This window comes from Amblyomma americanum, chromosome 8 (assembly GCF_052857255.1).
Source record: "Amblyomma americanum isolate KBUSLIRL-KWMA chromosome 8, ASM5285725v1, whole genome shotgun sequence".
Classification (NCBI taxonomy): domain Eukaryota; kingdom Metazoa; phylum Arthropoda; class Arachnida; order Ixodida; family Ixodidae; genus Amblyomma; species Amblyomma americanum.
The window spans coordinates 93,146,762-93,161,424 of NC_135504.1; the positions used below are offsets into that span (position 1 = coordinate 93,146,762).

A 14,663-nucleotide genomic window follows, 5' to 3' on the forward strand; every position below is an offset into this window, starting at 1 on the left:
CACTACTTCTAGTTTTCTGCCTTTCGGTGTCGCCGCCGGGTAGCCCCATGAAGGGTGTGGTGCGTTGAAGTCGCCTCCAATCACGCAGGGGGCATGGCCCGCTAAGGTCAGAAATTTCTTTATGAGGGAACCCAATTTTGCGTTCCTGTCTTTTGGAGGGCTGTATACATTCAATACGTGCGTGCTTGCCGCTCCTCTCTGGAGAGGAAGAATAGTTATATAGCAGTGCGCAACATCCGGCTCGAAAGTGTCGTGCAATATGGCAGTGTATAATTTGTGCACTAACGTGGCAGTTCACTGGTCGTGCTGATAAGTCACATAGTCTTGGAGCTTCATAGGCATTAGGTGGGGTTCTTGAATTAGGATAGCTGCCGGTGGGTCAGATTCCTGAGATAGAAGGAGATTAAGAGCAGCCTGCTTTCTCCTGTATCCCCGGCAGTTCCACTGCCAGATCTTTACTCTAGGTTTGGCTGGCATGTTGAATCCGTATCGGATGGTTCGTCCACGTGCATTGTACGAGCGAATTTCAACTTATGCCTTTTATACGCAGGTTCCTTCCGAAGTCCAGAAATTGCCGTCTCCGTGTATCGTCGGTTGTTTGCAATCTGATTTCGAATGTCTTGGAATTGAGCGTTCACATAAATTGGAAAAGCTTGAAACTCCTCCTTGAAGGACCTCAGTTCTTGGATGATTTGTTGGTAGACCTCGCCTAAGGCAGGCTGGGAGCTAGGTACTGCCTGCTGTTTTTGGTTTTCAGGAGTCGGCTGAGCTACCGGCGTTATTGCGTTAGTAGTTGCTCGCTTAAGCTCTTGATTTTGGATTGTTAAAGCGGTCACTTGTTTTTTCAGACTTTCTATCTCGTTTTTGAGTGCTGCTAACTCCGTGTTATTCTGAGGGGAGGAGGAGGGAAGGGGAGGCCATTCTGCAAAGCTCACCTTCGAATCTGAAAGCTGGCCCGAGGACGTCTTCTTCAGCGCCCCGATGGGCTTGTTGAGGTTCTCCTGCCCTTGTTCTTTACCCGCCTCCACTTGACTGGTGTTCTGGTTGGAGCCTGTTGCCCGGCGTCTTGAGCTCGAACGGCCGCGAGAGGCGGAACGAGAGTGGGAGACTGATGACGACACTCCTCGCCGTCGCGATGTAGGCTGCCTCTTCTGCCTCGTCCTGCTCCTGCCTTCTTGATCTTCAAGTTTTGTTGTTGATGACGCGTTTGATGACGCGGTACTAGTGTTCTTGTTCAGCGGTCTCTGGAATTTCTCCTTGCAGTCTTTTGCGTAAGTCTTGTGTGGACCCTTGCACAGCGCGCAAACGGGTGTACACTCGTGCGTCTCATCTGGACTCGGCGTTCCACAGGTTTGGCAAGCAGCCCCCTTGGGTTTCGGGCAGACGTCTGCTCGGTGACCTGGCGTTCCACAGTTGATACAAGCAGCCCTCGTTTTACGGTAGATGTAGCAGCGGCGCTCTGACCACCCGTAGTTGACCGTGAAGGGAACCTTCTGCCCGGCGAAGACGATGACTGCCGACGTAGTCTTGCCCAGTCGGCGCGCTCCCAGGATTGTATGGCTGGGTGAGGAGACGTCTTGGAAGATAGAGTCATTACTCACTTCAGGCTTGATATTATGTATTACACCCCTGCAAACATCCTCTGGCAAGGCAACGTAGGCGGTGATCGTTATACTCTTGCCATCGAGGTACAGACAATTAAGCTTGGCGAGACGGAACGCGTCTTCCTCACAGTGAGTACACACCATTATAATGTTCTGCTGGCTAACAACGCGCAGCGTTGGCTTTTCTTGTAGAGGGGTGTTGAGGGCTGCTTGGATCCCTAATTCGAGATCGTAGGAGCGTGGAGCCACAGATTGCAGATCCACCGTGGTTTTAGGTCGGATGATGACTTTGTATGGAAAATTCTTGAGACTCGGTAGACGCGGAGGTCTCGGTGCAGGAGGCTCTCGGCGTTCTTTCTTCTCCTGCTCTTCCTTGGGAGGTGTGGATTTAGCTTGCGCCGCTCTGTCGTTGTTGCGCCGGGACCATATGTTCCAGCCATGGCTGTTGTCGTCCTTCGGGAGATCCTGCGGGGGCATCAGCTGCTGCTGGGATGTTGGTACATGACTGAAGTCCATCTCCGTCGGGTCGTAGCCTCTTAGAGAATTCATCGTGGTCGTGGCAGTCCTGGATGAAGCGGGAGCACTCACTGGCGAGCGTCGTTAGACCCGCGTTGCGCGAACGCTATGCTGCGCATCCGCGGGCGCACCGGCGTCTCCGCGGCGATAAGGCACCCCAACCCCTTGGCCGTTAGGGTTAGCGCTCCTCACGGGGTGACGAGAAGTAGACAGGCTGTAGCGCCGAAAATGTGGCACTCACAGGCTCACTGGTGGTACCAGGCCGTGTCAGGCGTTGAAGGCAACTCGTGGATGATAAATATATGGTGATCCAATATTCTAATCCGCCACAATCGAAGATTGTCAACGGAGCCCATGAATCGCACGTCCGCTCGTGACGAACGCTTGCAGCGCCCCTCTTAGAGCTGATAGCTTTAATTGAAATTGCCACTTGAAAAGCGCAAGTCCAGCTCCGCATCTTTTTTAGGCATGCATAACAATGTTGTGGCTAGTACCTGCAATGTAAAACCACGATTTGTTGGTAGACCATGTCATGACCTCTTTAAGACGTCGACTCTACCTTTTGCCCTCACTGTGAACAAGGCTGCCGCGTGGAAGGCGAAATGTAGTTGTCTTCGCTCTTTTGGTCGGCATCATTTATTTTTTGTCATGCATCATCCCGACCAGATGGGTTTCCGTCAAACTGTTGACTTAAATATATTCTAAAAACACACTGCCAATGTATGTTTCCACGAACTATAGTTAGGGCCAGTAGTTTTCTTTCGTTAAAAATATTGATTTAAATAAGAACTTGTTTCCCAACACAATCAGGCTTACTTATAACAGCCATATAGTTATAATGAACACTCAGTTATGATAAAACAACGAAAATATTACTCAGGGCAAATGGGCTGATCTTCTACCCATCACACTGGAAGACTTGTCCTACTAACTCAACAACATTCAGTGCACCAAATACCATTACCTCTCTTTTGGCACTACAAGGTAATAATGGTCGTTAACTGTATATATCATGTGTGCCACTCACTTGCACTGGTAGCCCCTGCTGTGCTGGGCTCGGACTGCTGGAGGCAGCAGCCTCTACTGCAGTTGGTGCAGCTGCAGCCAGCTCTGCCAGCCCTTCACCTGGCACGTCTCGTGCCCCAAGAGATTCTGAGCCTAGCTCAGGCTCCCTCGTGGCCGGTATGTCTGAGTTGCACACCTACAAGACAAATTAAAAATGCCCTTGTATATCGCTAAGCGTAGACAGCTGGGCTAGTTGGTTCACAGTCGCATTATGATACATCGTTCTGGCGCACGAAAAACACGGACGAAGGAAGAACAGACACACAATCGCCGGACATCAACTGAAGTTTATTCACAGAAACCAGTCCTATATGTACACATGTGACCACCAGATAACTGATATCAAAAGCACAAAATCGGGAAAACCAAAAGGCAATCAACCAGAGCCACAGTTCCATATCGCACACGTGCCTTCATGCAAATGGCCCACAATTTCTGTGCCTAGCTGACACGATCAACACCGTTAGCCTTCAGATAATCTAGTTCCTTTCTTCTAAGCACAATAGAGGGAGTACTGACGCAGTTATCTTTATCATTGGCAATACAGAGGGCTTCAAAAATTTCTCGGCTTTTCTGAGTCCGGAACTTTCTTAACACACTTGTTTCCTCCAAAAACGCCTTGCATGCTGGCTTATTCGAACAACGGCGAATGTGGTCAGCTAAATGACCTCCCCCACTAATCGAAGTTACTGTCCTGCGATGCTCCAGCAAGCGTTCGTTGATAGTGGGCCCGGTTTGTCCAATGTAGCGTTTGCCACAGGCGAGAGGGATGTTATACACCACGCCAACCTTGCAGTCGACGAGGGCTTTGGTGTGCCTAATTTTGCAGGCAGACCTCTTTTTGGGTTCGTTTACTAGGCGGCACAGGCGCCCCAGCTTCTCCGGAGCTGAAAACACTACACGGACGCCGCACTTGTCCCCGACCTTCTTGAGGCGGTGCGAGACCTTGTGCCAAGTCGTGTGAGCATCGAGTCCGGGAGAGTGTCCATGCCCAACTAAGGCGTCTGGAGAAGGCAGGTTTCCAGAGAGAAATCGTGGCCTCAGTGGTCGAAAGCCAGATTAGCGAAGTAAAATCTGGTGGACGGCACAGGCAGGTGGATAACACACGCCCGCAACAGCGACCTGTCGTTGTGCCTTACTGGCACAAGGTCTCGCACCGCCTCAAGAAGGTCGGGGACAAGTGCGGCGTCCGTGTAGTGTTTTCAGCTCCGGAGAAGCTGGGGCGCCTGTGCCGCCTAGTAAACGAACCCAAAAAGAGGTCTGCCTGCAAAATTAGGCACACCAAAGCCTTCGTCGACTGCAAGGTTGGCGTGGTGTATAACATCCCTCTCGCCTGTGGCAAACGCTATATTGGACAAACCGGGCGCTGTATCAACGAACGCTTGCTGGAGCATCGCAGGACAGTAACTTCGATTAGTGGGGGAGGTCATTTAGCTGACCACATTCGCCGTTGTTCGTATAAGCCAGCATGCAAGGCGTTTTTGGAGGAAACAAGTGTGTTAAGAAAGTTCCGGACTCAGAAAAGCCGAGAAATTTTTGAAGCCCTCTGTATTGCCAATGATAAAGATAACTGCGTCAGTACTCCCTCTATTGTGCTTAGAAGAAAGGAACTAGATTATCTGAAGGCTAACGGTGTTGATCGTGTCAGCTAGGCACAGAAATTGTGGGCCATTTGCATGAAGGCACGTGTGCGATATGGAACTGTGGCTCTGGTTGATTGCCTTTTGGTTTTCCCGATTTTGTGCTTTTGATATCAGTTATCTGGTGGTCACATGTGTACATATAGGACTGGTTTCTGTGAATAAACTTCAGTTGATGTCCGGCGATTGTGTGTCTGTTCTTCCTTCGTCCGTGTTTTTCGTGCGCCAGAACGATGTATCATAATGCCCTTGTATATGCCAGTATTGAATCTCACTACACTTCACATACCTGTTGCTGTTCACTGCACTGGCAGGTTTTTCTTTTCTTCAGGTGTTCTTGCAGCTCTCCTGCACGATGAAAGCACTTTTATTCATGCCAAACAGATAGCTTCAACACCCCGTCACAAGTGAAAACCCAATAATGATGAAAACAAAACCGCAAAATCTGGAGACAAAAAATGCGATTTGTGCAACATGTTAAACTGAGTGTTCACATAATGAATACTTCTCAATTTCTGCCATTACAGATGGCCTTTGTAATCTTTTTTTTTGCACCCATAAGCAGAGACACTGTACATACCGCTTGTGTGCAACATAAGAAACAAGCCTGTTTCCAATTAAAAAAAATCCAAGAAGGCCATGAAAATAACATTTCTTCAAGCCAGTAAGTTTTCTGCTTATTTTTATCCAATTTCATACTTCAATATACACTGTATCGCATACCAATGCACTCAGCAAGACTGCATAACTGGGGTGCATAGCAGGGGAGGTGTGAAAACCGGCCAGGCAAAACTGGCCCTTGAATGCATGAATGACCTGACAAGGGAACAGAGCAGCTTAAGGTCTTCAAACCTTTTTACAAATTAACTATTGCGACTGCGCATTTCACACATCACAGGGCTTTATTTTTCTTTGAGCTCAGTTCGAGATTAAGCTCACATAGGAGAGAAATCCCTGTAGAGCAGAAAAATATGGCCGCTCATTGCGTTGGTAGTGTGCATGATCATCTGCATTATACTGAATTAACTCTCAAGATGTCTGAACTCAAGTTGCTGTCCTAAAGGATGCCACATTAATCCCAGAGCACTTAACACTGTGCCAAAATTTCTTTTCATCTGCTGTACTGTGCTTTTTTTTTACTTCTGTGCTTATGTGACCTGCCTATAGAAAAGAAATACCCACATCAAGACTGCATGCAGTTCCCAATTACTTTATTTTAAACATTGCAAGAATTGCAGCACAGCATGGGTAATTATAATTCATTTCAGGAGCATTCACTTTATTTAGATTAAATATAAACATGTTGAAACTGCACCTTTCATGAATGAGAGAGTTCTCTTCCTGACACTCGTCTCCTTTAGGGTACTTGTGTGTAAACATAGCAACCCTATCTTTTTAGACAGGTGCGACGAAGAGAAAAACTTTTGTAATGTAAAGTTCGAAATCGCAACCTTATACAGAGCGACATTGTCAAATCCCTCAATGGCGAGAGGCGCCACTCGGCTCTTCAAGGTGCCGAGTGTCATGCATTTTATCGAGCAAAATCACTGTCATGTTCTTATACTCATGAATCACCATATCACAATCCTACATGAGATACCTACATCGCCAACTTAACCAAGTGTGCACACATGCTGTTCATACTTCCAAGCTGCCTCCCCGCTAGCGTGGTGCCAGCGCCCTAGATGGCAGCTCTTGATTTTGCCCTAGTGACATTCATGTGCAAGCAGGCTACTCCTCTCAATGGTGAATGTACTGCACTTTTCACACCTCCCATTCTAAGCACACCTTAGCATATCTGTTTGACCAGTGGGGTGAATGACAAATTACGACACAGTGCTATTCGTGAAGCTCCAATTCAACAACAAGCAGTCTTAAGGGCGACCCACATGGAGCATTTTTCTTGCAAAAAACTGGCGTCCGGCGGGGCGGCCGTTCGCAGCTGATCAAGCCGGGCTAGATATATCCGCCCGGCAGTCAGCCGCTCGCCGGAAGCGGCCAACGTGGGCTGTCAGCGCGGACCAATCAGGGTGCGACCGCGTCAGACTTCCGTCCGCTTCTACAACATGGCCGCACCTGCCGAAGCGGCCTCTCGCTTCACCACGAACTCGTCGTTACCGCTACACTGTGCCTCAGGTTCACGGCAAACAAAAGTCGCACGAAGCTTTCGCTTTGTCCGAAGGTGCCCGCAGCACAAAATTTTTGCTATGAAACGCGCCAGATTTTCAGAATTCTGGATTTGCAAAGCTGCTAGGCTTAGCCACTACACGTCGGTTGATGTCAGGAAGTGCAAGAGGTTCAAATAGGTTAACTATTTTGGTTCAGTAAGGGGTCACAAAGAATAATTCATCCTCTTTGTCATCATGGAATCAATAGGTTAATTGTAAATGCACACCTGTTCTTTTCAGCATTTTACTAAGCATATGGAATCACGCCGTTTTTAAATCCTTGTAGCAGCGGTCTGGTGGCAGCCACCCATTTTCCGCCGCTTGTGGTGTTGCACGGCGGAAGAGCGTTGGCGTTCTGCAGTGCAAGTTCGCTCCATGTGGGTCCCCCTTTAAAAACGAGCAATGAAGTAGACCTCAGGCAAAGACAATGCCAGCACCAAACGTGATGCCCGTTTGGAAATGAGGCAAAATAGATATGTCATGTTATCTTGATTGCATCATCATTGGCTGGAAGCCGTCACTCATTCTTCTGTGCACTACACACCACCACTCATTCCACTATACACCTGCACTCATATACTACTCAAAAAGATAAAACGGAATTTCTCACAGCAAATACCGCCACAACGTTTTGAATTTTACCCGCCAGAAAGTCAGCAATGAAAATATTATCAAGACCCTGAGGCAAAGAACTCAATTTCACAAGGCTCACCACCTCATTTATGATAGGGCATCTTAGTCAAAGCATGCATTGCCCCTGCCTAATGTTCTCTAAAAGCCCAAATACATGCTTGCTAAGAATAGTTGCTATAAACGTGGAACTAACAGCAGCCACGCTGACAAAGAAACACCTCAGCAAACAATGTTGGCACTGCATCTCTCATGCACCAATTTTGTTCTTGAGATGCAAACAGTTATGTGCCTCACCAATTCCTTTTATGACCACTTCTTGCAGGTCATAGTTTCATTGGCGTTCCTGTGACAGCTTTTTTCTAAGGGACCTAATTTCCAATTGTAGGTTTTCTATTTCTTTTTTTTTCCATCCAGTGCCCTCTTCTCCATGAGGTCTTCATCTAAAGAAGAGCTTTCTTCAAAAGAAAAGCTCAGCTTTTTGTGGCAAGCCTCCTTTTTCTGGGCCTTTTTTTGTTTTTGGCTCATAACCTGCTGAAATGAAAAGGAACATATACATCTTATTACTATCATTCTAAAGCACATTCATGGGCAAATTTCCAGTCCCATAAAAAACTAACTTCTAAGAACGAGATAAAATGGAAGAATAACCATAATTATGGTGCAATTTCTTGCTTTCAGCACACATACCATGGGGCCCACTAGAAGTACTTTCCAAACAGCATAACCAACTTGCAAGTAGTCTGCAATTGTCTGACTACAAAAAACAAGAAGTGTTGCCCAACCAACTCTGTGCATCATCCTACGCAAGGCTTTTATGCGAATGAGGTGAAGAAAATTTCTGTGACCATTTTGACTCCACATGGTTGCATCTCGACAAAACAGATAATAACATTTTAATGCCATAAACTCATTATCAACCAGTGAAGAATTTCAATTTGTGGATGATTTTGCTATTAAGAAGCAAATCAACAGGTGATGTCACTATATTTAAACACATAACTGCCTTTTAATGTCACTATTAAAGGGAAACCAGATGGGAACACTAAGTTCTGATAGATTGATAGATTAACATCTCAGGATGATGACAGTCAGAAAATTGCCTCCAAGTGAAGCACCTGTGGTAACACCCCATGCAGATTCAAGAAACTGAAGCTCGTGGCGTGCCTGCTTCGCCAGTAACAATTGGTTGAGTGGTTCGACGCACGGCCAAGCAGTCAAGAATGTGAAATACATAAAAACAGCGCAAACCAGATGATGGACAGAAAGGTGAGACAGGAATGTCACTACAGAGACTTTTACCTTGCATTCTGTGCATCCACCCTGTGTGCAGCCATGCTATGAGCATGTTTAGAATGGTATGCTTGCAACAGATTTACACTCCGTTTTGTTTGCTCGGCAGACAGTCAAGCGGTTCAGTTCTCGGTTAAGCCTTTGAACAGGCTTCTTTCTGCGCGCTTGTGGCATTCTCAAATTATAAAATGTATTGTTTTCTCCTGTACGGGCATGCTATGAAGGATAAAATCCTCACCATTGAAAAGGTGGTACGTATGCATAAACAACCAAACTCGCGAGTCTGTGATGAACCAGCGCCGGAGTCCCTCGAATACTTGAATTAGGCAGTTTCCTGAATATGCTTGGTCAAATCATTATGCTCACTCTCATGAAATGTGGAGAGGTAACATTAAGTGAAAAAAACATAAAGGATGCTGTACTCACTGCCTCATTTGTAGATAAATACCTGAACCGAGCATTCAGAGAAAGGTCAGCATGTTTCGGCAGAGCTGAAATGCCACAGTCTCGTCTGCACAAGGCCAAGCGTTAATAATTGTAACGCAGTTATTCTTCATTCTTCGGTATAGGGTCCGGTTACACTAGGCCGGTGCTACGGCGATCGGTTGGCTGGTCGGTATGCAAATGCCATCGCTGACGCACTAGTCTGTCAAGCTATACCGACGACGACGCCAGCAGGACCAATGACCCCGTATCGCAGTAATGTAAAAAGAGTGAACGTAGTAGGAACTGGCAGAGTGTGGTGGGGGCTAGTTGATATGACATATTTTACTAAACTTAAGAACTTTGAAACTTATTGGACCTGATGCTAGCCACGGCGACATACGCGCGATGTTCGTGCACGAGCGAAGATGTGCTTTTATTCGGTGCCTGCGCATAGAACCTATCAGCGAGGCAAGCGACACGGACAGAAAAAGCCGCACGACGGTGCCACTAATCGCCGTCGCCTAGGCTTGTGCGGCCGAGCGAAAGCTTCACACCCGGTGAATAGACGGCCCGAAAGACAGCGCTTGGGTACCTTATCCACATCGAAAAAAGCAAACCGAGCGGTTGCATTTCATAACTTCACACTTTATTACTAATCAGTAAGGAACTTTCGCCATAATCTTGAATTTCGGTCAACGGTGGACCGCCGGCCCGTTTCGTGACGAGGCCTAGCGAGTACGCAGGATTCGTGTGTGCGATTTCGGCGATTGCAAAGAGCGAATTCGCGAGTTTTAGCACCTTAAATAGCTGTTGAGCTTAACTTTGGCTACAGTGCCCTCAAAGCGACGACTGCCTACATCGCAGGGTGCGAGTACAATAAAGGGGAAGTGTCGATATGTGACCCGGTGTTCACAGCATGTGCTGAAGGCAGCCGGCGGCAGCAGTCGGCGTCGACTGTGGACAACAAATCTGGTAGTTTTCATTATTTCAAGTAATGTCCAAACTTATCTTTAGCTAAAGCGCTTTAAAATCAAATACTGATGACATAAGAGGAAGCAGATGCATTCAGCGGGAAGCGCCAGTCCTATGCGAGGCGTTTCCCAAGCAGGCGACATAGCATCAGCGGTGCTTATTGCAGTGTTATCATAGTGTGTAGACGAGGAAAGCTACAATTTGCGAGCAATACTACGTAATATTTAAGATAAGGAGAGCCCACTTTGAGTTTTATGCCAAGCAGTACTGTTTGCGCACAGCTATGTAAACAATCCCAGCGCGGGGCTACATGTTGTTGTGATCATCGCATTCCTAGGCCGCAATGCGCACGCACAGTAAACGCTAAATGATGTGCTATCATTTTCAAGCACTCATCTAGACGGCGGCGACCATTCATCGGTGTGGGCAGTGAAAACATTCGAGTCGCGTAGGGATTTGCAAGCGGCTTGGTTCCTGCAAAAGGCTTCTATGAGCCGAAGGGAATGTATGTTACAAATGCACACATGCAGCGGGAAGCCGTCTCATTCGGCATTTTTCTCTGCTCCTTTCGTGCCTCAAGGTTACTCCAGTGCCACCTTGTGATAGTTTGAGTTTAATTATCAAGCCGATGAATAGCGGACAACAAACTGGTATCCAGCTACAAAACGACGCGGCTTTCACGGCGCACATCGGCGAAGGCATGCAATGCACGGCACGTGCCGCTTTTCGCATACAAAAGCACTCGACTGCTCAAAAGAAACCACACTCATAACATAAAAATAACTTGTTTATGAGCGTAAATAATAAAGCAGGGGTCCATCGATTTCTGTTTCCTCAACAATCAGAAAAGGGGTGCCACAAGCAAGTCTGCTTTCCTAAGGATTTCTCAGCTAGCGTACTAAGCTGACGGCTTCCGAAAAGAAAACACTGAAAATGTATTTTATTTGGATAAGCTCAAAAAAAAAAGAAAAGTTTTCGAGCGACCGCCGTCTATGACGTGCATGCAAGCACCTCAACAGCGCGCAGCAGACAACGCGGGGTGCGCATGCCCTTCTAACGTCAGCGATCAGAGGTTGTTGCCAGACCAGCAAGCAGTTCGCAGAAGAAACAGAAAAAAATCATTTTCAAAATATTTGCCGCACAGAATCAACTGAAAGTTGGGGGAATTTTAATTAAACGAGTTGAGAATTAAATGCGATAAGCAGGGTATGCGTGAAAATAGGCTGTCAAGGCCCCTTTTTCTTAGTATTCCCATTCAGTGTCTCTTTACAGACAGCTTGTGCACACTGAGTATAACTCTATTATTTTCCCTGAATTCTCAAATAATTGCTGGTCTTCCAAATGTAATCTGCAACAAGAGTTGAACTCACAGATTACTGTTACATACAAGGTCTTTAATGGTCAAGGATTGATAAAACTGCCAAAGCTAGCACTAGTTCGTCGGCCAGGCTTCAGGTACCCGATTTATTCTTAGGCTACAAAGGACATTATTGTCAGGAAGGCCTGATAAGCCTCCCACCGAGGTTTGACTGGAGCCCATTAGAATAAATTACGAATACTGATCATACACAGGCTGCTTCCTTTCCTTTGCGCATCTCCCCACTCGCTTGTACTTCAATCTTTCAATCCACAATGGAGCACACAGCTAAAATAGGCAAGCAAATACATAAGATGCACTACGAAATATTCGAAAGCGAAGAACAGAGGAAAGAGCTGCTGCTAATGACACTTTTCCTGATGCAAGGTCGGCTTTGGCCAAACAGTGCCATGCTACAAAGTTGTTTCGTTTAATGAAAGTGACTGTTTACTCAAAGTGGGAAGCCCCCGGCCAGAGGAAAGCTTTTACCCACTGTATCAACAACAGGTTCCCGGCATCACTAAGAATTGAATGCCACACTTCCCACATGTGAAGCAGATGCTCCAATAACTTGGCCACTTAAGTATTGCAAATTGACAGACGGATACCTGAGCACTTTGCTGAGCAGCTTCATGAGCAGCATCATCAAACACATGCTTCGGCCACCGGATCCTTCGCTTGTTCAGTTTTTTTGCCAGTTCTTCTGCCGTTGCTGCATTATAGACATCTCAATTAAACATAATACTCATGAAACTATACAACATATGAACAAAGCAGTGCACAATTAGCAGAACAATTTCAAATATTATTGTCAGCCGTGGATTTATGTAATACATGCTGGAGCAGCTTGCCATTCTATACATGAGTGATGCAAGGTTAATCTCTACCTTGAAGAAATAATTTGTGCCTATTAAGAGCTGTCCAACACCAGAATTGTGCATGCTTGAAGTGGTAATTAACATGACAAAGCTGTGATTATTTTGTTACCATGTCTTTTGTTACCATGACTATGGTGTCAGCCGACGCTTCCTTCACTGACGGCTCGTGCACCCAGTCGCTCATTACAAGTTGTAGGCCTCAGCGCCTTCCACAACTTCAGTTGCTTATGAGTAATGAAGCTTTTTCTTGACATTCAGAATTAGTGGATGCCTGAAGCAACCACGCATGGCCACAAGTCAATGTCCTGGATGCAGCTGCTTGCCCGCAGTGCGAAAGGGTCCAGCTGTTTGTTTTCTCCTCATAACGCTGCCTATCATATTTGGATAGAGTCGCTGTGTAATCTCCAGGAACCAAAGCCATTCTCTTTGCAAACAGTTAGGCTACTTGAGCACGTCACTTACAAGTAGGGGTTCGACATTTCAGAAAAAACCAAAATAAACCGATAAAAGTATGCCGATTTCAGTTTTCGAAAAACGTCAGTATTCTCGGCATGCAAGGCAAAGATAGCTGGCTGTTGAAAGCGAGTTACACTCTGCCAAAGCTGAAATTAAGTAAGCAGGAAGCCAGGGGCATGATGCAACAATGACGTTGATCCCTTTGTCCTTGCCCATGGGGGACGAAATTTCCTCAATGCGTTCTGGTTCGGCATAGCAGTGGGTTTGAGACCACTGCTAGAAGTGAAGGGAGGACAGGAACATAGAATATTTGTTTGTTAGTGGTATCTGACATTGTGCGCTTATTGTCACAATATGGTTTATGGTTTATCAGGGTTTAACATTCCAAAGCGACTCAGGCTATGAGAGACGCCGTAGTGAAGAGCTCCGGAAATTTCGACCACCTGGATTCTTTAACGTGCACTGACATCGCACAGCACACCGGCCTCTAGAATTTCGCCTCCATCGAAATTCGACCGCCGCGGCCGGGATCGAACCCGCGTCTTTCGGGCCAGCAGCCGAGCACCATAACCACTCAGCCGACGCGGCGGCTTGTGTTGTCACAATACGTGCAATGCGCCCTCCCTAAATGTGTTAGCTTGTCCACTCACGCATGTTATATCTATGAGTATCGTAAGTAATCATGGCTCAACACTGCACATTTGTTGATCAAGTGTTTCTTCTTATGTCTCTAGAGTAGACGAGTACAATAGGCTGACTCAGCAACGTGCGCAGTCGGGTGGGAATGACTACCGGAAAGTTGAAGCCGCGCAAGACCTGCAAGCAAAGCTGTACCCCGATAGCGACTTGTGATGAAGTCACAAAACCGCTGTCATCATGAATGCTAGCGACAGTCTGTTGCGGGTTTTCTCCAGAAAAAGCCCTGCCCGACGAAACTGCGAGGGCAAACAGCCTAGCATTTCCTGGTCTCTCCAGTTCTTGTCACGCCCGCCTGCACTCGCGAGGGGTACCCTCAAAGGCAGCTGTACCGCATGCACTATCGTCACGCGCGCTGCGATAGTTTATAAATTTGCACACCTCCTACAAGCGTAGCAACGCGAGTGCTTTCCGGATTTCTTAGTGTGGACAAAAATACTGTTGTCACTTACCAGCCAGTTCTTCTATATCGCCAGGATAATAATCTTCATCACCGCCATCCGGAGCGTCTTTGTCCCGCCAGTAGACCAACTTGTTTTTCGCCAAGTCCTTTGTAGATTTTGGGCAATAATCTTTAATTAGGCTGACTGGCACGACGGCCTTTTCACCGTCTTTATACAGCACGTATGCGAGCAACGGCTCCATAATAAAGAAATATTTTCGTAGGCTAACAAAGCAGCGCAGCTAGGGACCCCAAAAATTGCACCTAATACCTAACACAGCTACGATGGCTAGAAGCTTTGGATACTTTTGGCTTGTTATGGCCATGCTTTGAAAAGGCAATTTTTTCTAGCGCGCACGCGGAGCATATTTTAATGAATACTTATAAACTTTACAGTTCTTTTTTGCGTAGAACAAAGCCGACTACAGGTACCCAGTGGACTTCAAATTGCTACAGTGTTTTGCACAGCGCATTTCGCGGTTGTATCCGGAGGGCGAAAGTCAAGACAATCAAGACTTCA

At 46.7% G+C, this 14,663-nt stretch overlaps 1 protein-coding gene across 1 annotated transcript; it reads right to left on the minus strand.

Moving 5' to 3' along the window:
- Positions 1 to 7,986: 7,986 nt before the first annotated feature.
- On the minus strand, positions 7,987 to 14,382 carry LOC144101999 (uncharacterized). The gene is made up of 3 exons (XM_077635244.1): positions 14,154 to 14,382; positions 12,280 to 12,383; positions 7,987 to 8,157 (listed from the first exon to the last, which is right to left on the minus strand). Exons 1-3 carry the CDS (start codon positions 14,344 to 14,346, stop codon positions 8,017 to 8,019), a joined length of 438 nt encoding a protein of 145 aa, XP_077491370.1. The 5' UTR covers positions 14,347 to 14,382; the 3' UTR covers positions 7,987 to 8,016.
- Between the last annotated feature and the right edge of the window lie 281 nt (positions 14,383 to 14,663).

Excerpts from the sequence above, each read along its gene's own strand:
- LOC144101999 (XM_077635244.1), bottom strand. The coding sequence starts at position 14,346 with ATGGAGCCGTTGCTCGCATACGTGCTGTATAAAGACGGTGAAAAGGCC. Across the intron at positions 12,384-14,153 it reads CGATATAGAAGAACTGGCTG|CAACGGCAGAAGAACTGGCA; the intron begins GTAAGTGACAAC and ends TCTATAATGCAG. Across the intron at positions 8,158-12,279 it reads CTGCTCAGCAAAGTGCTCAG|CAGGTTATGAGCCAAAAACA; the intron begins GTATCCGTCTGT and ends TTTTCATTTCAG.